The following is a 25,245-nucleotide window of genomic DNA, read 5'->3' on the forward strand; positions in this document are numbered from 1 at the left end:
AAGGGGGACCCAAAGGAGAATGGGAAGGATCAGAGGGGAGGGTGATAAAGTGGGAGGAAAGGCCCAATGGAAAGAAAGTCTCTATGAGATTGTCATGATGAAACACACTACTTGTGTGCAAATTTAAAACATGAATACAGGGCTGGAGAGCTGGCTCAGTGGTTAAGAGCACTTGTTCTCACAAAAGGCCCAGTACCCACATGGAAGCTTACCACCTCCTCCGGCATCAGGCATGCACGCGGTGCAAAACACCCATAAACACAAAATAATAATAAATCTAAATAAGTCAAAATAAAAGCTAAAAAAAGACAAATACAAAGAATAAATTAAATAATGTGTTAGTCTTTATTAGTCTTTACAAGACAAGGCTGCAAAAGGAGCTCGGAGAAGCCTCACCACAGCTTGATCAAGGAGAGAATCTGTCGATTACGGTGAAATTTCATGTCCACATCTATAAAAAAATAGGATGCTACTTACCTTGTAGGTCTACTGTGAGATTAAACAAGTCATCATGTGCTCAACACATAGTCCAGGACACTGGGATAGCATTTGCACGTGAGCTGAATTTGATCCCAGGCACTGATTCTGTAGCTGGCACTCCGGCCTGTTGTAATTACTCTGCAGCTGACTCAGAGGTGGGCTATGAGCTGGAGGAAGGGCTCTGTGGGTTGATGGTGCTTGTGTCTTAAGCATTACAATACACTCTGCGTTCAAATCCCCAGCACCCATGAGCTGGCTTTCTGGAGCCCATTACCTATGGATGGTGGGACACCTTGCCCACCCTTGGTGCAGGGGAGAGGGGCATGGTCCTGCCTCAACTAAATGTACCAAGCTTTTCTGACTCTCCATGGGAGGCCTTACCCTTTTGGAGGAGGGGATGGGGGGGGGGGAGTTCGGAGGTGGGGTGAGGGTGGAAACTGGGAGGGGGAAGGGGGAGAAGGGAGTGAGGTTGGGAGGGGATCAGGAAAAGGGATGAGAGGAGAATCTGTGATTGGTATGTAAAATGAAATTTTTTTAAATTTTTAAATAAAAAATAAATTTAAGTAAATAAATAAAAACCCCCAGCACCCACAAAGAAATCCAGCCATGACCACACAGACTCAGGAAACTCCAATGTTGTAGGAGTAGAGACAGGAGTATCATTTGTGCTTGCTCAAGGATAAGGTGAAGAGTGATAGCTGACACCTTCCAGGAGCTTCTACACACGTGCACACATACCACATACATACACACATGCACACTCACACACATACATACAAAACAAAATAGTCAAACAGTCCTATGTTAAAGCCTTTCTTTCTTTTTTTTTTTTTTTTTTTTTTTTTTTGAGACAGGGTTTCTCTTGTAGACCAGGCTGGCCTCGCACTCCAAAGATCCACCTGCCTCTGCCTCTGGGGTGCTGGGATTAAAGGCGTGCACCACCACTGCCCAGTAAAATGTATTTTTATTTTTAAAGAAAAAAAGAAGTGGTCTATGCTATCAACTTTGTTGTTCTTTGTTTTGGGTTTTGTTTTGTTTGTTTTTTTTTTTTTAATGTATGTTGGTGTTTTGACCACATGTATGTCTGTGTGATCCTCTGGAACTAGAGTTACAGTTTTGAGCTGCCATGAGGGTGCTGGGAATTGAACCCAGGACCTCTGGAACAGCAGCCAGTGCTTTTAAACCTCTGAGCCATCTCTCCAGCCAACTTCACTGTTCTTAAACACAAACATCATCACAGAATTTCTTGTTTTAAAACCCCAGTAGTGCCAGGCATGGCGATCCAGGCATAGCGATCCACGTCTTTAATCCCAGCATTCAGGAGGCGGAGGCGGAGACAGGTGGATCTCTGAGTTGAAGACCAACCTGGTCTATATAATGAGTTCTAGGCCAGCTAAGGTTACATGGTGAGAACTGTCTCAAAAAAAAAAAAAAGAAGGGAGGGAAGGAGGGAGGGAGGCAGGCAGAAGAGTACCAAGAGGATGGCTGGGAAAGCTTGCTCTCAAGAATGAGGACCTGTATTCAAATCTCCAGCGCCCATGTAAAAAACCCAGCACAGATGCACGTGCCTGGAACTCCAGCACTGAAGGGCAGACACAGGCAGATCTGAAGAGCTTGATGGCCAGACAGGCAACACAGCTGGCTTCCGGTTCAGTGAGAGACACCAGCTCACAGCAACAAGGCAGAGGAAGGCGCCCACACCCTTCTCTGGCCTCCTCACGCATGCGTACAGGGATGCAGAGCTGCGTGAACAGCCGCACGTATGTCACACACAAAAAATAAGAAATAACAAGTTTAGGCCTGGATAGTTGATTCGGCAGTTAAGATTACAAACTGCTCCGGCAGAAGATCTGAGTTCAGTTCCCAGCACCAGTGGCTCTCAACGGCCCGCAATTCCAGATAAACTATTTTGTAGAATACTCAAAGAGAGCAGTGTCATTCCAACAGACTTTAGAGATCTTAAATCCAAGAACCCTTATAACAGGAGAGAATAAGGAGACAAAACTATAGAGTAAATTTTTTCCAAACAAATTTAATTTTGTTCCAGCACTAAGGAAGAGGAAGAACTTTTTCTTTTTCTTTTTTTTTCTTTTGAAACAGGGTCTCACTAATGTAGCCCTGGCTAGCCTAGAACTCACTATATAGGATCAGGCTAGCCTCGAACTCATAGAGACCTACCTTCCTCTGCCTCCTAAGTGTTGGGATTAAAGGTGTCCCACCACACCCATCAGAATTTAAATCTAAAAATTAAAAAAAAAAAAAAAAGATGCTCAAAAATGATAGAAAAGTTCAGCCCCTCAGCAATAAATAGTAAACAGATATATACATACATATTAGACTCAGGAAAGAGGCAACAACAGGGATCTTGGGACTGTCAAAACATCTCCAAACCTGGGGAAAAGAGTCTCCCATAACAGGGTCCCAACAGTTCAACGAGTGCTCTGTCCTCCCTCTCAGTCAGCACATTTGAGGAGGACGGAGGAATAAACCAGGGTAGTGACGGCTCTGCAGGTGGCTGGGATGTCACAGGGGAAAGAGCCTCCAACTATGTTACAGGGCGGAGGAAGAGAAATCTCCATTCACAGCACCCCGGTGAGCTTCTCTCTGGACCTCCACTCCTCCGCCAGGTCATTCACACTGTGGCCTGGAAGCCACGGTGGCAGTGGCTTGGCTGTTGGAGTTCTGTGGCTTTCCATTCACCACCAGCAGGAGAGGCGTCTCCACACGCACACTGGAGAAGGAATAGTCCTAGAAAAGACAGGCCACCTCATTACAGATCAAGGTCAAGTAACGTATTCCACCCACCCCCACCCCTGCATGCTCACCCCCGCACCTCTATCTTACACTGAATCAAGGTGAACAAAGGAGACAGCTCCTGAGACGGATACGACACCAGCAATTCGGTTGTAAGAATATGACAGTCCCCCATTTCAGAAAAGCACATTGCTTGCCCTGCCTGAGAAAAGGGAGCCGCCAGCTCTCGGAGAATCTGTGCTTCTCCAGTCTCTAGAAACAGATAGCAGCCAGCCAGAAGCACGGGAACTTGCTAGTCTCTGTGTAAAGCCCCAAATTAAAACTGCCAAGTACAAATAGAGATTACTTCTGCTTTATGTTCATGAGAAACAGACTATGTAAAGGAATTTAAGCATTGTCCTAATAGCGGGAAAAGGGACCAGCTCATCTTCCCAGCTCAGAAGGATGCTGAGCTGTGTGGGTTACTGGAGGAACCTCACCCAAGAGATGCTTGATTGGCAATGCGACGCAGGCTCTTCGGAGCCACAGCAAAATTCCTACGAGTTTTTGTTTGTTTGTTTTTTTAACAAAGTCCCAACAAGAATATCAGCAAGTATGGGGGAATTAAAAGCAATTCATATGAGAAACAGAATCAATAAACTTATAAGAAAATGCATTTAGAAAACATTATGGGCGCTCTATCTTTCAAGTAATTTGTCAAGAATTTTGTTTCAGTGTTAAGAAGGAAATTATAAGGGCTGGACAGATGGTTCAGCAGTTAAAAGCATGCACTAGTCTTCCAGAGGAACCGAATTTGGTTCCCAGCACCAACATCAGGCAGTTCACAACTGCCTGTAACTCCAGTTTCAGAGGATCCGATGCCCTTTTCTGGCCTCCAAGGGTACCAGGCACATACATGGTGTACATACATACAGGCAGACAAAACATCCATCCACATTAAAACACAATAATGTATGTATAAAACATGTACAAATTAAAAGGTTGGCAAGATGGCTCAATGGTTAAAGCACTTGCTGTGCAAGCCAGGTAACCTCGTTCAATCCCCAGAAGCACACATTACAAGGAAGGAGCCAACTCCTAGAGCTGACCTCTAACCTCCACACATACCACAGCATGCACATCCGTGTACACACATGGGGACAGACACACACACACACACACACACACACACACACACACACTAAATTTCTTTTTAAGTTTTAAATAGAAATAATCCTCATCTTGTAGGCTATACACCAGATCGAGAACCAGATTTGGTCAGTGTACCATAGGCTGCTGCCCCAACCTAAATGGTAAGAATATGGCTAAGCATCTTCTCTCATGTTTTGGTTTTTTTGTTTGTTTGGTTGGTTGTTTTTTCGAGACAGGGTTTCTCTGTTTAGCTTTGTGCCTTTCCCGGAACTCACTCTGTAGACCAGGCTTGGCCTCAAACTCACAGAGATCCGCCTGCCTCTGCCTCCCCAGTGCTGGGATTAAAGGCGTGCGATTCTACTCTTATGTATGTATGTGCACATGTGTGCCAGTGCCCATGGCGGTCAGAAGAGGGGGTCGGATCCCCTGGACCAAGAGTTACAGATGGTTGCGAGCCACCCTGTGGGTGCTGAGAATCAACCCAAGACCTCTACAAGAGCGGCAAGAGCTCTTAACTGAGCCATGGCTCCAGCCCGGCCTCATGTATTAGAATGAAATCAGGCGAGGCGATCCAGGCGGTAAGACTCTTAGCAGTGTCTAAGTGTTCAGTAAATGTCAACTCTCATCATCACTACTATGTCTCGAGTCCAAAGAACACAATCAAATGCATAAAAACCATTAGAGATGTTCACACATACATACATACAACATCTTGTTTTACTGGGGCCTAAAGAGCCCACGTCACATAGCTGGTCAAGCGCTTCCCGGGTGAGGCTCTTCCAGCAGCCTGTTCACAGCTCAGCCACCTCTGAACTAGGAGGATGATCTGGTACCTTTTCTGTTATTAGGAAAATGTCTAAAATCCCTTTACACAGCCTGTTTCTCATTAACATATAAAAGACTAGCCAGGCGTGATGGTGCACACCTTTGATCTCAGCTCTTGGGAGGCAGAGGTTGGAGGATCTCTTGTGAGTTCAGCTTGTCAACACAGTGAGTTCCAGGACAGCCAGGGCTATGTAGAGAGACCCTGTCTCAAAAAAACAAAAATAAAAAAAAAAACTAATAGACTAAGAGGTGTTCACTAGTTATCACTAGAATATCAAGGAGATATTTCAGCTCATTCTTTATTTTTGCTTACTAGTAGTTTTCCTTTATAATAAAATATAGATCTATCTGTGTGTAATACAACCATATACATTTACATTAAGTTTACATGTTTACATATAAATTTACATGTTTATATGTGTAAATACAAATATATATTACATATGCAAACATACATGTCTGTAAATACACATGAAAGCACACATGTATAAATAATATATACACACAAAATCACACACGTATTATATACATGTAAATATACAGAAAAATACACACATATCACACATGTGTAAATAATACATACAAACAAAAGTATATATAGCACACATATGTATGTAATGCATATACACCAAAGCATGCATATTACACATGTGGATATAGTGCATACACACAAATGTACACACATATCACACACACATATATAAATATATATAAATACATAAACACAAACATACACCATACATGTGTATACAATACACACATGTGTATACAATACATACATATAAAAGCACACACAAATATGATGCATTCGCACAAAAACATACACATATTACTCATTTGTATATTAATACACACAAAAACATACATATCACACATGTGTATATAATACACACCAATTTTCTCATCAGACACATATATATACACAAACACACACGTGTATAATACACACACACAAAAGCTCACATATTACACATGTGTATACAGTACTATGCTAGCTAGTTTTTATGTCATCTTGACACAAGCTGAAGTCATCAGGGAAGAGGGAACCTCAATCGAGAAAACGCTGCCATGAGATGGCCCGTGGGCCAGCCTGTAGTGCACTTCCTTGATTAATAACTGATGGGGGCGGGCCTATCCCGTGGGCGGTGCCACCTGGTCCTGGGTGCTGTAAGAATGCTCCGAAGAGCAGCCCAGTCAGCAGAGTTCTTCTAGTCTCTGCACCAGTTCCTGCCCAGTTGCTGGAGGACTGGGATGCAAAAGTACAAGACAAAACAAACCCCTTCCTCCTCAAGCTGCCTTTGGTCCTGGTGTTTTAATAAAACCCTATTTCTACTGTCTGTAAGACAAGTACATACACACAGAAGCATACACATATCACACACATATACAGTACATACACACAAAAGCATACACATATCACACACATATGCAGTATACACACACAAAAGCAAACACATATCACACACATATACAGTACATACACACAGAAGCACACACATATCACATACACATGCATTACTTTTACTTCTATGCTTTGAAGAGAGAAGGTTGGTGCTATTTACAGAGACGGTGAGTCACAGACCGCTGGACATTACTCACCTTTCCCTTGTGCTGAATTTGGTGATGCCGAAGGTTGGGCTCAGGAATGGCCACGGAGTCCCCAATGAGCACCCCCCAGCTCTGCACCACATTATACACCATCACTGCATAGCACGGACCATCTGAATCCACCAAGCCAAAGGTGCTTCCAGGTCCGTGTGGGTTAGAGAGGCAGAGAGGAAAACATCAAAGGTTTGTGGGCAGGAAAGAATAGAAACAGTGTTTTAAAATAGAGCAAAATAACGAATGCTTTCTTGGTCACTTACTTAGAAGTCTACAAGTATTATTATCCACTATATACATTTGAATCCTCATTTATCTTGGGTTTGATACCTTTAGGAAACATTAACAAGGCTCCATAATCATGTCACTCCACTGAGAACTTAGGACACATACATAAACACTGAGGTCATTCAGTTAATAACAAACTAACCCAAAATATTGCAACTAGATCATTACTCCTGACCTAACGATTTAGCTAACATACACTGAACCAAACCCTCTACAATCACTATCAATTTAGGTTGATTCCACAAACTTTGATTAACTACTACATATCAAGCATTGTTAGCAGTAAGATACTAATCCAGCTGGCAATGACCCATAATCTGGCAGGAATCAGATAAAAACACAAGCTTGGTGGGAGGATGTTTGATTGCTGGGACATAACTACAATTCCGGCACACAGAAAGCTCAGCTAAGAAGATCCCAAGTTCAAGGCCATCTTGAAATACGTAGAATTTACAATCAACCTGGACTATGCAGTAAAACCCCATTCCAAAATGCAAAAGGGAAAATAGGGAAAAAATGGGGAAAACCAACTAGTTAAAACAGGAACGCCACTGGGCAGTGGTGGCGCATGCCTTTAATCCCAGCACTCGGGAGGCAGAGGCAGGCGGATCTCTGTGAGTTCCAGGCCAGCCTGGGCTACAAAGCGAGTTCCAGGAAAGGCGCAAAGCTACACAGAGAAACCCTGTCTCGGGGAAAAAAAAAAAAACCAAACCAGGAACGCCAAGCCCCAACCCCAACATGGTAGCACAAGTGATCCCAGCATTGGTGAGGGGAGGCAGGGGGATCCTGCATGAAGGCCAGTTACTCTGTCCAAAAAAACTGGGTAGTGCTAGGGGGGTGGTTCAGTGATTCAAGCCCTTGCTGCACCAACATGAGCCCTAGGATTCAGAGCCTCAGAGTCACACAAATGTCAGGGCTACACTGCCCACCGGTAATTCCAACCCAGGAAGCTGGAGACAAGGGGTCCCAGGAACAAGCTGACCAGCTAGATTAGCTACAACAGCCAGCTCTGGGTTCAACTGAGAAGCCCTGATTCAATGAACAAGGGGGAAAGCACCTGAGGAAGACTTTTAACATCAGCCTCGGCACCCTACACACGTACACACACACACACAGCTTACACCCACATACATGAAAAGAAACACACACACAGAAAGACATGTGCAAACCAAGGCAGGGAAACTGGGAAGAGCTCAGCTGACAGAGCTTACCACGCAAGCATGAAGACCTGAGTTAGATCCTTACCATTTACGTAAAAAAGCTGTGATCCCACCACTGGGACGTGCAAGAGAGGAGTGTCGCAGGGCCTTGCTGGCCTGCTAGTCTAGTTCTGAATGTAAGCTCCAGATTCTATAAGAAAGCCTGTCTCAAAATGCCAGGGGTGGTGGCATGCACCTTTGATCCCAGCACTCAGGAGGCAGAGAGATAGGAGGATCCCTGTCAGTTCCAGGCCAGCCAACAACACATAGTAAAAGTCTGTCTCAAAAAAAAAAAAGATCACTTGTTGCTCTTGGAGAAGACCTAGGTTCAGTCCAGCACCCACACACCAGCTCACAAAATTCAGTAACTCTAACTCCAGATCTGATGCCCTCTTCTGATCTGAGAGCACTAAGCACATGTGCGCACACGCACACACACACACACACACCCAGCCAGCAAGACGGCTCTGCAGGTAAAGGTGGTTACTGCCTGGGATCAAACTCAGAACACGTGCAGCACAGAGAACTGGCGTGTGTCTCCCAACTGCAGCAATTCCCTCCTAATTGAAACATGGACTCCAGGAGGGAAGGGAAGGCTCACCAGCCTCAACATGTCACGTGTGCAGGAGAACATAAAAAGTGGAAGATTCTCGAGGGCCAATAAGGTAAAAGGGAGTAAACAGTTGCTGGGGTAGACCACGCAAACTTCAGAAGGAGAGAGATGTGCTGAATGCATGCTGCTCCATAGAGAGCACCAGTTTTCAGGAGTCATCACCCATGCTGGAGTGGACTTCCTGGTGACGCAGGTGCTTTGGGTCATGCCTGCTCCTCGTGAGTAACACCTCACCCATACTCCTGTTTGTAACTGCAATTAAAAAACAAAACAAAAAACCTCATTGGTTCACCAAACCGGACACTGGTGCAATTGTTATTTTTGTCTGTCCTGGCCTCTCTTTCTGGTGTAAGTAGACATGTATGTTGTATCTTGCAAGGAAAAAAAAAAAAATCTGTCACGCAAGTAGCAACTCCAAAATGTTGTCATCTGACCTTCACATGCATGACACAGCACATGCGCATGCATGATCACATGTACACACATAATTTAAAAAAGAAAAGAGGCCCAGCATGCTGGTGCACATCAGCATGAGAGGCAGAGCCAGGTGGATCTCTGTGAGGTCAAGGATAGCCTGCTCTACATAGTGAGTTCTAGGAAAGCCACAGCCTCCAAAGGAAGAAGGAAGATGAGTGGGGATGCTATACAGCCATACAGCAGGAGCGTGGAGACAGTGGCGGTCCACTGCACACAGATCACAAGCCTGTGGCCCAGCGTCTGGAAGACAAAGGTGGGTGTGGGAGATAGGAAGGTATCATTGCAGGGCTGAGGCTAGCCCAAATAAACAAACTACTGCAGTAGAAAAGAACTCAACCAGAGAACAAGAAGTGTGTGAAGGACCAAGCAGGCACAGTACTCATCAAGTACTCATAGTACTTGAAAACGAGTGAGTTTTCAAGATTTTTTTTTCTCGGAAGATGGTTTTGTGGGTAAGGCGCCAGCCACTGAGGCTGACAATCTGAGTTCATCCCCAGGACGCACATAGTGGAAGGGAGAAACCAACTCCCCAGATTCATCTTTGACTTCCACACATGCTACATGGCATGTGCACACCCACATCCGCACATGAAATGAGGTATAAATGTCTTTACATTCTTTCTCAGTAAATAGTCTAACTCCCTCCTTTCCTGAACTGTAAGCATGCTCTGCATGTGTCCCTTACATTTTTTCCTCCCTCCCTGAACACTTATGCCAAAACCCAAATGAATGAATCCTAAAATACAATCCCTCTGCTCAACAAGTTCCTGCCTGAAAAGACAATTCCTGAACTACGGATGTGAGATTACAGGGCTGGTTTTGTTTTTCCACACAGAGCAAACTAAGTAACAATAAGTCAGAAAGCAAGTTGTCTGTATATTAAAACAGAGAGAGAGAGAGAGAGAGAGAGAGAGAGAGAGAGAGAGAGAGAGAGAGAGAAAGAAAGGAAAAGAAGACAATAAAACCCTGAAAGTGAAAGCAAGACCCAGGTAAGATCCCAACCAGGCCTCTACCCTAACCCGAAGCTCACCTTCCAGAACTATCTAGAAACAGAATCTAAATTTGTCTTTCTTCAACTCTGTGATCCTGAACACTCAAAGAAAATGAAGAATTTTAAAGTTTCTCTGTCTGACTTTAAAAACAGCCTATCAAGGGGGCTGGAGAGATGACTCGTCAATTAAGAGCGTTTGTTGATCCCACCGAGGACCCGGGTTCAGTTCCCAGGATCTACACGGTGGCGTGTAACCACCCATAACTCCGGTTCCAGGGAAGCTGACACCTTCTGAACGCCACACACAGCACACATGCATGCATACAGACAAACACTCATATGAATTTGTTTAAAAATGACCTGTCAGTTTCAGATACCAATTTAGAAATACACAAAGCACCGAAGTCGGGGGAAAACAACAGGCAACAGCAGAACCCACAAACGCCTCCATCGCCAGACGGTTGGAGGCCAGCAAGACGGCCCATCGGGTTCAAGTGCTCAAGCCTAGCAGCCTAAGTTTGATCCTGGGACCCCCGTGTGGACGCTGGAAAAACTCACACATGTTGTTCTTGGACCGCCACATGAAGACTGTGGCACACGTGCCTGCCACACACATACACAAAATAAATATAACAACTGTATAACTGTAAAATAATAATAATAATAATTAATTAAAGAGATTGTTAGGTATCTCCTAGACAAGGCTTGCACATGGAGCAGGTCCCATAGGTAGTAAAAGTCGGTCATTTGTAAAATGTCTTTACTGGCCCGAAGAGGCCAGGAAGTAAGAGCGGTTAGTTCATGGGGAGGAGGAGGTGAAACTCACAAGGGGACTTTCTCCTCTGTGGTTAGGCTGAACACCACCTTTCCCAGGACCACAGCACCATTGTTCACACCAGGCTGCAGCGTGCTCAGTGGCTTGAGCTCCAAGGTCACCTTCTGCCCAGAGGCTGACTGGTAGCGCCCGTCACCACAAGGGCCCAGATGGGCTGGACGCAAGCTTCCCAGCATGCTCTGAAGTTTTTTGGGTTTTGTCTTCCCCTGCAGAAGAAGGAAAATAGATCAGCTGGAAACTGGTACACTGACGGAGTCGATTCTTTCTCTCAACCTGCCCAGCCTGGCCACCACCACCTAGCCCTATTCCTTTTGGATTTGATCGACCGCTCTGTGGTCCTTACCCATCTTTACCTTGCTCTCCAGGAGGCTGGACAGCCTGGTGAGGAATTCCAGGAGTTGTTGCTCTCGCTGCCGGGGCTCTGGCCACGCGGGGTCCAGTGCTGCTGCCTGAGAGAAACCCTCTAGGGCCTCGCCATAACTCTCTTCATATTTATGTAACTGCAGAAAAGTAAGCCGGATGATCAGCACAGACGGACAACCTACGCAGAGGAAATGCTACCGTGGACTACGAATCTAGAGAACACTGTCTGCCCCTCAGCCATGCGCCCATCCTACACTGAGCACCTTTCCTCTGGGCCAAAGTGAAGACGGCGCAAAGACAAACTCCTTTCCAAGACTCTGAAGCAGTGAAGCATGCTGGGTAACTGCTACGCCATTCATCCTTAAAACCAGAGGCCTCCTAAGCCATCTGTCTCCCCATTCTCTATGACCTCTCCACTGCCTCAGTCCCTGCCTTTCCTCAGGAGGTCTCAGGAGGGAGAGTGACTCTCCCAGGCTGAGGTCAAACTGAGCTACTTCTTCCTAAGAAGAATCAGGCTTTCCTCTCATGGTCTGTGTCCAACTTTGTCCTCTATAACTCGGCCACCCTCAGGAGCTAAGGCTCAGCTGTCTTTTTTATTTGATAAGTGTTTTGCCTGTATGTACGCAGTACACTCAGAGGTCAGAAGAGAGTAGTACCTGGTCCCCTAGAACTGAAGTTATAGGCACATAGGTGCTGGGAACCGAACCCAGGTCCTCTGCCGGAGCAGCAAGTGCGGTCACCCTCTAAGCCATCTCTCCGGCCCCTGTATGTCCTACCGTTTAGTCTACCTTCAGATGACCGCCACCCACGGGCCTTACCGTCGCCCTGTTCAGATGCAGGTCGGGATTGCTGGAAGCTTTCCTGTCGACCTTCTCCTACGACGGGATAAAAAGATCATCAATACATCCTGACTCGATTTTTAAGGATACCCCAGCTCAACATGTCCCAAGCTTCGTTTCCAGGGGTTCTTCCTTGCCAAAATGCTATCTCTACCCACGCTGCTGTTCATCGGTACCTAAGGGTATGGAGCATCACTCTGCCTCTGAAGCCTTGAAGACATAAAGCTGACTGCATGTGTGGAACTTTAAAACAGAGTTATAACTAACCCACACAGTGTTACAAAAATAGATACAAGATGAAAACATGAAATAATTCTGATTTTTTTAATGAAGTCATGACATAGACACAAACGAGGAAAGCCTAAAGCTGAAACGGTGACTTAACCCAGCTCCTCTTCCACAAGCATGGCTCCAAATGTAGGCAAAGTCATGCTCTGGATCAAGCTCTTTATACAGACACAGTAAGTCACATTCCGACTCTAAAACGGACGGACAAAGCTGTAAGACAGCGCAGAGAGATGTGCTGGGGGAAAACTGCAGTGCTGAGGGTTTTTTAATTACGTTCAATGCCTGGGCACAGCAACATGAACAAAGCTTATTCAAACAGCTGTTTCAAAGATGTTTTTAAATGCAGAAGAGGAGAGTAAGACCTAAAAACAACTATGTGCTGGGCGGTGGTGGTGCACGCCTTTAATCCCAGCACTCAGGAGGCAGAGGCTGGTGGATCTCTGAGATCAAGGCCAGCTTGGTCTAAAGAATGAAAGAAAAAGAAAGAAAGAAAGAAAGAAAGAAAGAGAGGGGGGGGAGGAAGGAAGGAAGGAAGGAAGGAAGGAAAGAAGGAAGGAAGGAAGGAAAGAAGGAAGAAAGGAAGAAAGAAAGGAAAGAAAAACCTATGAGGCAGAGGACAAATATGGAATTTTGAAGACACAGTCTTGAAAATGTAAATATCCACAAAATAAGCATAAAGAGCAGGCATGTCTATAACACCAGCTCTAAGGAGGCAGAGATGGAGGGATCTCAAGTTCGAGGCCAGTCTGGGTTTCATAGTGAGACCCTGTTTATAAAATAAATAAATACATAATTTGGGGTAAAATACAATTCCTCTGCCCTTTGGGCAGTCTCTGAACCACAAGTATGAATTCATCATAGCTGCTGCTTTACTCTGCCAGAAGATGTAACAGCAAGTTACTATGCCAAAAAACCCTGAAAGCAAAGAATAGAGGTGAATATGAAGGCCACATAAAGAGCATTCAGAATGTAAGTGTGAGCTTTCTAACAGTGAAGAGACAGGCGCTCAAAGCCTCAAGGAACCCAATCCCCAAGGCAAGTGTCATCAATATAAACACGGCTTAGACCACAGTGACGTGTGAGCTCCATTGTGTGACTTCCCGGAAACAGTGCACACTAAGCCTAACTGTGGGAGACCCGGAGCCATGTCATGTAATTTATCTTGGAATTTTCAGAGCTTCCCTTTTCTTTAAAATTATATTTTACTGAGCTTTAGGCCCTACTAAAAGAGACGAACATGCTAGAACAGGCTCCATGATTTCTTTATGCATGCCTGTAAAACACTGAGGCAATTCAAGGAGTTACCTGTCCCCAAGGCACCGTCCCTAATATCTTATAAAATATCACCTACGTAGACGCGTGAGCTGCTAGCAACCTCCGCCAGCACTACTTCCTGAAGGAGCCCAGGAAGGATAACCCACTCCTGATCCGTCCAGCCGCTGCCTCTACATCCGCCCCGGGTGATCGCAAGTACTTACTGCTTGGGCATAGGCACTGAGGGCTTGCTGGGAGATCTTAGGGTTCTGGCCAGTATTGAAATACAGAGAGAGATACGCATTCCCCAGGATATCTGCAAGAGCAAGCAGGGGGCCATCTCAGAGCCCAGTCCGAGATATGACCAGCAGCTCTCGGGAGGCTGTATGTTTAAAGTTTTTATTAGCACATAGTACTGTATATAATAATGAGTTTCACTATGACAGTTCCATACACGCATAGGATGTATTTTGATTGTACATATGCCCTCCGTTACCCGTCTCTTGTCCCCCTTCCACGTCCATGGATCCCCTTCTTCACGGTCAATGCCTCTTCCATCTCTCTGTTTATTTTAACCCAACGTGGCATGGGCACCTTACCAGTGGTCACAACACAGAAGAAAATGTCTCTCCCCCTCCCAACAACCATTAACTACCTATACATCCTCAGGGAGGGGTCTTGTAAGCCCTGCTGAAAAAAAATGTGCATGCAGGTTTTGTGCTTCCAGAATTTTCTTTTTAAAAAATTCACTTATTTTTATTTATGTGTATGAATGTCAGTGCACGACACCATGCAATGCCTGTGGAGGCCACAAGAGGGCCTCAGATCCTGTGGAACTGGAGTTACAGACAGTTGTGAGATGCAGATACTGGGAATTGAACCTGGATCCTTCAGAAGAGCAACCAGTGCTCTTAACTACTGAGCCATCTCTCCAGCCTTCTTTCCCCCACTAAGTCAAGATATCATCAATGTAGCCCTGGCTGGCCTCAAACTAACAAAGATCCACCTGCCTCTACCTCCTGAGTGCTGACACTCAAAAAAGTCTATTTCTGAAAAGCCCTACATATTCCCCAAATCATGTATTACATTATATTGACTAGTTAAAATTCTACTGAGATAAACAGATAAACATGAACTCTCAACAGATTTGACAAAAGCCCTGTGTGCTAGATTTAGTTGGGGTGGGAGGGTGATACATTGATTTTTTTGGGGGGGTGGGGGGTGGGGAAAGGGGGCTGGGGGCCACTTGACACAGTGCCATCTGAGAAGAGGAAGAATCAATTGATAAGACGCCTCCATCAAACTGGACAGAAGGTACGTCTGTGGGACATTTCTTGATCAATGATTGATGTGGGAGGGCCCAACCTGCTGTGGGCAGGTGGTCCTGAGCTGTATAAGAAAGCGGGTTAACTGTGAACCTGGAAAGCAAACCAGTAAGCAGCATTCCTGCTTCAGTTCCTGTCTCCAGGTTCCTGCCTTGAGTTCCTGCCCTGACTTCACAGTAGACGGTGATAAGATATATGATGAAATAAACGCTTTCCTCCCCAAGCTGCTTTGGGTCACGATGTTTATCGCAGCAATAGAAGGTAAACAAGGTAAACAAGGACACCCTACATTGCTTACAGGGAAGCGTAAGTCTCCTGTCTTAGATCAAGAGATACAAGAGTTCCAATAGTAGCTCATCAAAGTAAGTTTAGAGGGGCTGAAGGTCACCTCAGCAGTTAAGGGTGCTTGCTGCAGAATCGTAAGGGCAGAGGCTGGATCCCAGCACCCATGGAATAAGCCAAGCATCCAGCACACATCAGTAACTCCACCTAGGAGTGTAACAGCGTCTTCTGGCCTCCACATGAGCATGGGCATTCACACACGCATGTGAGACACACCACCACCACCACCACCACCACCACCACCCCGCACCCCCCCACACACACACACACACACACACGATTTTTAAAAAAAAAAAAACCAAGTTTAGGGCTTCACAGCTGGACTCCTGGTGGTTCTAGTATGTAGCCACTACCTACAAGCCTGGAGATCTTTTCCTAACACTCACACCAGGAGCGGCCATCAAGGACATCCATCTGCACAGCCAACTTAGCCTGTCGGACACTGTCCATGACATGACGAGAATGTTCATCTCCAGAGTCGGTCTGCAACTGGCGAAGCACCATGGACAGGTTTTGCAGGGAGACCTTGTTCTTGCACTGTAAATGGAAGAGACACACACACTCAACTTTCCTGACTCCACCTCCCCCTCCCCCTCCAGCTCCACACTGGTCTCAGCTTCTCCTAATTCCACCCTTTTGTCTAAATTCTTGCCTCTTAAGTGCACCATGGAAGCCTACGGATAACCCTGGATGCTATTTTCTTCTCACCCAGGCCAAACCTGATCCCCTCCTTCATCCTTTCTCAGGCCTCTCTTCCTACCCCAGGGCTGTTCTCCTCCACCCTTTCTCCCTTCTGATTCTACTCTCCTCATTCAGATTCATTTCTGACCCAGTATCTTCTCTTAGGGAAATTCAAACCAAAGGAATCCATAACTTCCCAACTCTGGGGGGGAACGGGCAGCTCACATGGGTGAGGGCTCCTGAGAAGCAGGTGTGGGCAGCTGCAATGTCCCCTTTCTTCCAGTACACCTCACCCAGCTGGTTCCAGGCTTCCACCAGCTCAGGCTCCAGCTTCACAGCCTTTGACAGAAGCGCCTCAGCCTTCGGGCTATACTCGGGAGTCACATTCAGTGCCTTTCCCCTCAGCATGAGAGCCTGTGCCTCACCCTGGACAGAACCTAGGAAGAAGAGGTGAGACACCAGGGAATTTTTTTCTCGGCTGGAGACTCCACCTAACCTTAGTGCAGACGCAGCTTTGCTCCTTTCTGGGGATCCCCTTGGCCTTCCCTTCCAGCTCATCCTCATTCCATTGTGTCAGCCACCAATACCCAGAAACACTTTTTATGCCTGGGCCCCCCAGTGGGCACAGCTGGTTGGGACTCAGCAGGAGATTTTCACTGCCCTCCATCACTAGGGCTCCCACCTCAGCCCTGCAGCTCCTGGCTTGCAGATGCTCCTCCTCCCACCTGATTCCATTCACTGCTGACTCCTCCTCCCACCTGATTCCATTCACTGCTGACTCCTCCTCTTAGTGCAGACCCAGGGCTCACCTAGCCATCTCATCCCTGTCTCCCCAGGCACAGTCTTTGTCTTACTCTTACTGCAACCTACTTTACACACAGGAGCTCCTCCACCTATCATACTTCCAACTCCCTGGGGACTCTTGGTGTGGACCCATCCCCTTAGGTCTCTCCCTCAGACCAAATCTATAAATAATAGAAATACAGAAGGAGAAGAAACCCAGATCAAAGGCACAGAAAATATTCCCAACAAAATCACACAAGAAAATTTCCCCAAACTCAAGGGAGTGCCTACCAAGGTACAAGATGCATACAGAACACTAAATAAAATGCACCAGATCACATATGTGGTGGTTTGAATGTAAGTGGCCCCCATAAACTCATAGGGAGTGGCACTATTAGGAGGCGTGGCTTTGTTGGAGTAGGTGTGGCTTTGTTGAAAGAACTGTGTCACTGTGGAGGTGGGCTTTGAGGTCTCATATGCTCAAGCCACACTCAGTCAATCCAACCACTTACTGTTGCCTGCGGATCAAGATCTAGAACTCAGCTCCTGCTCTAGCACCAGGTCTGCCTGCATGCCACCATGCTTCCTGCTATGATGATAATGAACTCAACCTCTGAACTCTAAGTGAGCCACCACAGTTAAGTGTTTTCCTTTATAAGAGTTGCCGCCGGGCGGTGGTGGCGCATGCCTTTAGTCCCAGCACTCGGGAGGCAGAGCCAGGCCGATCTCTGTGAGTTCGAGGCCAGCCTGGGCTACCAAGTGAGCTCCAGGAAAGGCACAAAGCTACACAGAGAAACCCTGTCTCGAAAAACCAAAAAAAAAAAAAAAAAAAAAAAAAAGAGTTGCCATGATCATGGTGTCTCTTCAAAGCAATAGAAACCCTAACTGAGACACAATAATCAAAACATTAAATGAATAGAATAAAAAAAAAATATCAAAAGCCCTGAGGGAAAAAGACAAAGTAATATACAAAAGCAGTCCCAGTAGAATAAAACCTGACTTCTAAATGGATTTCTCCAAAATCCAGAAGGACCTGAAAGGATATTCTACAAACTCTAAATGACCAGAGATGCCTATCCAGACTAATATACCCAACAAAACTATCAATCACAATAGAAGAAAAACATCCCACAATAAAATCAAATATAAGCAGTATCTATCTACCAATCCAGTTCTACTGAAGACACTAAAAGAGAAACTTCAGTTTATGGAGAGTTTTAACCATACCCAAGAACATGAAGAAATAATCCCAGAACAGCAAATCAAAAGAGGGGGAGAATCCACACCATAACAACAAAATACAGGAATCAAAAAACACTGCTCATTGATGACTCTCAATATCAATGGCCTCAACTCCCTACTAAAAAGACACAGACTAAGAGAATGGATTAGAAGACAGGATTCATCGCTCTCCTGCATCCCAGAAACACACCTTATCATTAAAGGAAGACATCACTCAGGATAAAAGGATGGGAGAATGATATTCCAAGTAAATGGATCCCAAAAGCAAGTTAAAATGGTATAGCCATTTTAACATATGACAAAACAAACTTGACACCAGACCACTGAGAAGAGCTAGGGAGGGACACCTATGGGTGACACCAAGAAGACACGGCAATCCTAAGCACGTATGCATCAGACATGAGGTATCCAAGTTCACAAAAGAAACACCACCACAGCTGAAGTTACATAGTGGCCTGCACACAGGGACAGTGGGTAAGTTTAATACCTTACTCTTGCCAAGAGACAGGACATGTAGACAAAAACTAAACAGAGGAATGCTGGAGTTAAATAATGTCATAAATCAAACGGACTTAGCAGATGGTTATAGGACATCCCACCCAAACATACCTTCTTCTCTGCACCTCATGGAACGTTCTCCAAATTTGACCACATACTCAGACACAAAGCAAGTATATATATATATGAAAAAAAAAACTGAAATAACACCCTGCATCCTATCTGACCACCATGGATTAATGCCAGATATTAACAACAGAAAGTATGGAAACTCTTGGTCACTGAACAACTCACTACTGAATGAAAAATGGATCAAGAGAGAAATTAAGAAGGAAATCAAGAATTTTTAAGAATTGAGTGAAAATGAAAACAAAATATACTTAAACTTATGGGATACGATGAAGGCCATTCTAAGAGGCAAGTTCATAGTACTACATGCCTATATTAAAAAATTAGAAAGATTAACTAGAAACTTAATAGCACACCTGAAAGCTCTAGAACAAAAAGAAAAAATAGCACCCAAAAAGAGTAGACAGCAAGAAATAATCAGACTCAGGGCTGCAATAAACAAAATAGAAACAAAAATAAATAAATTACAAAGAATCAATGAAATGAATAGTTTGTTCTTTGAAAAAAAAACAGTAAGATTGACAAACTATTAGCCAAACTAAGAGACAGAAAAAGAAAATCCAAATTAATAAAATTATAGATGAAAAGGGGACATCACAACAGACACCAAGAAAATCCAGAGAATCATAAGGACATACTTTAAAACTCTACACTCCATCAAACTGGAAAACCAAAGAGAAATGGATGAATTTCTTAATATATATGACCTACCAAAGTTAAATGAAGATGAGATAAGCAATTTAAACAGAGCTAGAGAATTTCCTAGATAAATAAAAGCAGTAATTAAAAGTCCTCAGCCAACAAGACTTTAGAGCTGAGCTTAGGAAAGAGACGGTGGGGACTTCCCATCAGGTTAAAAGATTAGACTTCAGCCACCAAGTATAGAATCTTCAAGAACACCTGAGCATCCAGGTGTGGTAGCACACGCCTGTAATCCCAACACTGGGAGCCAGAAGCAGGAGATTTCAAGGAGATTTCAAGGCCAGCCTGTTCAAATTCATTTCAAGGCTGGCCTAGTCTACATTCAAACTCTAGGACAGGCAGGTCAACATAGTGAGACTCTGTCTTAAAAAAAAAAAAAAAATAGAGGCAGAAAAATCAGGTAAACATATTAAGATTATTGCAAAAAGTATAATCTTTTATACCATTTGCTATAATCAAACCTTTGGAGTGACAGAGTCCTATCCCCCATGGGAGCATGACAATACTCTGGTCTACAGCAGCCACACACAGGATACCACACAGTCCACAGAGAAAGAGTCAAGCACTATCACACTTGAGTGAAGGGCAGGGGGGGCGCATGCCCCTTGGTGCTCATACCCAGTACTTCCTCCATCTGCTGCAGGGTCTTCTCCATCTCGTCCCGCACATCCTGCTGCTTCCGCCCTGCATCCTCAACACTGTGTGTCTCAAAGTAGCTGTCTCGAAATGAGTAGAGTTGATCCACCAGTTCCTAGAACACAGGAAAAAAAGCACAGAATCATTCAATAGAGAGTACCAGACAAAAAGATTTTACATTAACTGCGCAGCCTCTGGCCTAGCCACATGGGTTCTCTTGCCTCACATTGAGGCACAGCACAACAAGAAGGTTCCCAGTCCTATCAAATGCTACAGATGAGGAGGAAGGGCCAAGATCACAGGATCTCATGGTCCCAAGCTGTCCCACACTGGTTACTCAGCATTTACATATGTACCAATCTCTCACAACTCAAGCAGGGCTTCCCTATGACTACACCACAGACAGGAAAGAGATACCTTGAGACTTGAAATAAACCAAAATCAACCAGACCACTCTATCTTATTCTGGTCCCCAAAACTTTGCAATTTAGCCTTAAAGCTGGACTTCTGAGTAGGGGAGATGGCCTCCTGAGTAAAGGCAAGTGTCTGCAGCCAAGCCTGACGAACTTGAGCTCGGCTCCCAGAACCCACATAGTAAAGGGAGATAACCAACTACTGCAAGCTGTCTTCTGACCTCTACACATGTACCCTGGCATGCACGCCAATACATAAATTTTTTAATATCAGTCATGGTGGTGTAGTCTTTTACATCCAGGTCTACAGTTTCAAAGAAACAAATGGGGGGGTGGGGTGTGGTTGAATAAGAATGGTCCCCACAGGCTCGTAGATTTGAATGCTTGGTCACTAGGGGGTGTCACTATTTGAAAGGATTAGAAAGTGTGGCCTTGGGGGAAGTATGTCACTGGGGGTAGGCTTTGAGGTTCTAAAAGCCCAGATGTAGAACTCTCAGCTACTTCTCCAGCACCACATCTGCCTGAATGTCCATGCTTGCCACCATGATGATAAAGAACTAAACCTCTGAAACTGTAAGCCAGCCCCGATTAAATACTTTCCTTTATAAGAGATGCTGTGGTAATGGTGTCTCTTCACAGCAATAAAACATTAAGTGCATGTGGTGGGGTGCAAAAAAAAATGTACTTGTAAGCACTGTTTTCTCATGGATATAGATAGCATGAATAAGGCTCTCCAGGTCTCATCCCCAGAAACACACACACACACACACACACACACACACACACACAGGAAGAAAGAAAAGAAAAACAAAACACTCCCAAAATAAAACTACATTTATTGTTTTAAAAAATTATTTATTATTTTTTCACATGCTGATATATGCTATACATGGCCTCTCTAAATATGGCAACCTGTAAGGAAGGCCTTGTTTTCCACCACAAACCAACCAATCTGAACCTGGTGAGCTTGGTATCGTTGGAGGGTTTTGAGAGATTTTATTTGTTTGCTTGGGGCGTCTTCTGACTCTCTTGCATTTTCTCACTGAGTAAATGTTAAATGCTTCTAAGTCGTCCCGTTATGCCAGTAAAACTATTTCACTATTCTTTCCTGAAACCAAATAGCAGAAGAAACATACAGCCCAACTCCACTAAATTACATCAACTATCACCCTAAAGTCATCCACCTGTTTTTACTATCACCATTCTAGACTAAACTAGCTTCCTTATGTGACTGGACTACTGCAATAACTTCCTAACTGGTCAATTTGCTTCTACTCTATCACAAACTGTTGAGGAATTCACCACTACAGACAATATATTAAAATCTCACTCTTGTCCAATACCTACAAGATAGTATGAACTGACCTCCCACAGCCACTGCACCACAGACTCCATGTCTTACCCTCCTTGTCCCCATATTCCTCAAGCCATGAGTATCCTCCAACTATGAAGTTCACCCTCACCTGGACCTTCTTTCCCCCTGCACCTGCATACTCTCCTCAGATCCCCCAATGACTCACTCCTCAGCATCACTGGGATAAGGGCTTAAATGCCAACTTCTCAGAAAGACCTTCCCTAATTCTCTCTCCTAGTTTACTTTCCACTTCTGTGATTAAAAAAAAGAAAGAAAAAATGACCAAAAACAACTTGGGGAGGTAAGGAAAACACACAACATCAACCTTCAGGGGAAGTCACAGCAACAAATCAAAGCAGGGCCCTGGAGGCAGGAATTGAAGCAGAGACCATGGAAGAGAGCTGCTTACTGACTTGCTTTCCAGGCTAGTCCAGGACCACTTGCCCAAGGTGGCACTGCCCACAGTGGGCTGGGCCCTCCTCCCACATCAATCATTAACCCAAAACGTGCCCCACAGACTTGCCTATAGGCCAAATGAGGGTTTTTTTCAACTGAGGCTCCTTCTTCCCAGATGATCCAGCTTATGCCAAGTTAACAAAAAAAAAAAAAATTGACCAGCACACTACCTAAACCAAAGTAACGTCTTCCTCCCCCTCCTCTACAGTTAATCACTTAGTTTCCTTCAGTGTGTCTGGCATTTTATTTTATATGTCCTATTCATTCACTACTGCCTGGAATCACCACGGTGCATTCCCATAATGGAAAGAATTTCATGTTGATTAGGGTTTAAGTATGAGAACAGGGGTCATGACGGGCTCTCATTAAATACAGTGATTAAGTTAACTAATGTAGCACCGGTGGTATTAACAAATTCCTATCTGCTGTATGTAATTCAAAGCCCTAGCCTTAATAAAGAGAATAAACTGACACCTTCTTCACTAGTGCTTTTAAACTTTCATATATATGTATGACACACACATTATTCCCAGGAAAAACAGGCCTTGCAGAGACTGATTTGAGAGCACATACTTAAAGTTAGGATTTTCCACAAGTTCTATAATAAAATGGTCAAAATGGTCTGTGGAACACAATTTTTGGAATTGTTTTAAACAGAGTTCTAAGAAAATTCACAACCAACTTCCTGTCATGTAATGAGCATGGCCGCAAATTCAGAATGAGGTCTTACTGTCTGTTTTTAGTTGATTAGGTTTTGGGGACTGAACAGTTTTCTGTAGTGGCAAAAGCAATACAAATAAGTTGTTAAATGAGAGCAGAAAAACGTGAAAATAGGAAGTGATTCATAACCACTTCAAATAGCCTCGACAAACCTTATTTGGTATAAGGTTTTGTTTTGTTTTGTTTGTTTTTCCTGTACAAGCAAATGTACATAGTGTGTCTAACGTCTCTCTGAGGATAGGATCAAGAATCTGATGTCTAGCTGGGCGGTGGTGGTGCACACCTTTGATCCCAGCACTCAGGAGGCAGACATGGGCGGATCTCTATGAGTTCGAGGCCAACCTTGTCTACAGAGTGAGTTCCAGGACAGCCAGGGATACCTAGAGAAACCCTGCCAAATAAATAAGTAATCTGATTTCTGCCAGTCACACTAAGGAATAAAGTTAATCAAAGTCCATGCTCTGAGTGTTATTTTAATGCACCCAAGGAACAAAGAAACTTGATCAATGCTTTAAAATTTGTTAGAACTAGCGGGGCATGGTGGCTCACGCCCACCACTTGGGAGGCAGAGGCAAATGGATCTGTGTGAGTTCGAGGCCAGCCTGGCCGACAAAGAACCAGAGCTACAAAAAAAGACCCTGTCTCAAAAAAGAAACAAATTGTTAGACGTATAAGCATAGTTCTAGTTTAAGTTCCAGGATGTCTTATACTACAAACTGAGTTCCTGAAGATTAAGGAAAATCTTGATCATTAAAACAAAAGTGGAGACACAAAGTGGAAGGAAACTCCTTCTCCTGCCTTTCTTCAAAAGTCACCTGGGGAGAGGGTGGGGTTAAGAGATTAACAGAGTAAATCCTAAAACTAACAAACCAGGGCTGCTGCTCTGCAGTCCCTCACCGAGTGTGGCCAAATTCAAAGCAGAAAGATGCAGAAGAAATGGCTGCTGTGGAGATCGAAACAACTCCGTTAACAGTCGAGGCGACCTGCCACTCGTTGACACGCTACTTGTTACGGAGGAATCCCGACCCGGAGGACTTCCTCCAGGCTCTCCCCAAGCAGTCCGCAGCACAGGCTGAACCCCCGTCCTCCGCCGCCCCGGCCCTGACCACTGCACGTCCTCCTTCCAGAGCAACCAGGCAAAGGTTTTAACTCACAGCCTCACCTGCAATTTCTGCAAGACGCGCTTCGCTTCTTCCTCTTCATCAGCCATCATTCCAGCCACTGCCGGGTTCTCCTCCCCCAACTTTGTAACCACAGAGACTCAGCCGTTCTCACGATGAAACCACAGCGACATCTAGAGCTCGGAGGCCCGCCTGCCCCTCAGAGACATGGCTACAAACCAACTTCATGCAAAATTGGGTAGCTCGAAGATGCTCTAGAACAGCTTTTGAGTTTTGTTTTGCTTCGTTTTTTCGAAGCAGGATCTCACCACATAGATCAGACTGGACTCACTGTGGTTATGTAGTCCAGGCTGGCGTGGACAGCCCGACCCTTTTGCCTCAGCCTCCCAAGTGGGATAACAAGCACATATTGAGATTGTGATCACTTTCAGTTTCATAAACTTCCTTTCCAAATTCCAGAATCAAAATGTTCTTAGCTTAATTACATTCAAATTTTTGTTTCGTGTATTCTTGCCCTTACTTAAATCACTCTTAAAAACCAAGAGCGGTTATCAAAGCCCATGTGGTAGGTGGTATTTGGAAGGGAAGGTACTACCAGACTAACTTGTCTGAATATTTTCCAACTTTGGAGATTTCTGCACATGTAGCTTTTAGCATTTTTAATGCATTATCCTAATGAGTCTACTATGTTTGGGCTACCATGCCACCATACTGCACATTATTAATGTTCTCATATTCATTACTTTGAAAAGGAAATGTAAGAATCAGAAGAGAGAAACAGGGGAGATTGAGAACTACGGGTAGCCTGAGAAAATTCTTTTTACTGTATTTTCCATTTTTTACCTTAAATATGAATTGATTATTCAAAAATAAACATCTTAAATCTTCTGCTTTTTTGAAACTG

The 25,245-nt window shown here is 44.6% G+C and overlaps 1 protein-coding gene across 2 annotated transcripts; it reads right to left on the reverse strand.

Annotated features, from left to right (window-relative positions):
- Positions 1-2,492: 2,492 nt before the first annotated feature.
- Positions 2,493-24,475, reverse strand: Ttc5 (tetratricopeptide repeat domain 5). Of its 2 annotated transcripts, XM_042284773.2 has the most exons (10): positions 24,383-24,469; positions 20,260-20,392; positions 16,513-16,724; positions 15,993-16,143; positions 14,164-14,255; positions 12,377-12,433; positions 11,549-11,695; positions 11,187-11,401; positions 6,790-6,934; positions 2,493-3,228 (listed from the first exon to the last, which is right to left on the reverse strand). In XM_042284773.2, exons 1-10 carry the CDS (start codon positions 24,431-24,433, stop codon positions 3,109-3,111), a joined length of 1,323 nt encoding a protein of 440 aa, XP_042140707.2. In that variant the 5' UTR covers positions 24,434-24,469; the 3' UTR covers positions 2,493-3,108. The 2 variants fall into 2 exon arrangements, with proteins under 2 accessions (XP_042140707.2, XP_076401024.1); XM_076544909.1 differs by lacking the exon at positions 16,513-16,724 and having other exon boundaries at positions 24,383-24,475.
- Between the last annotated feature and the right edge of the window lie 770 nt (positions 24,476-25,245).

This window comes from Peromyscus maniculatus, chromosome 9, assembly GCF_049852395.1.
Source record: "Peromyscus maniculatus bairdii isolate BWxNUB_F1_BW_parent chromosome 9, HU_Pman_BW_mat_3.1, whole genome shotgun sequence".
NCBI lineage: Eukaryota > Metazoa > Chordata > Mammalia > Rodentia > Cricetidae > Peromyscus > Peromyscus maniculatus.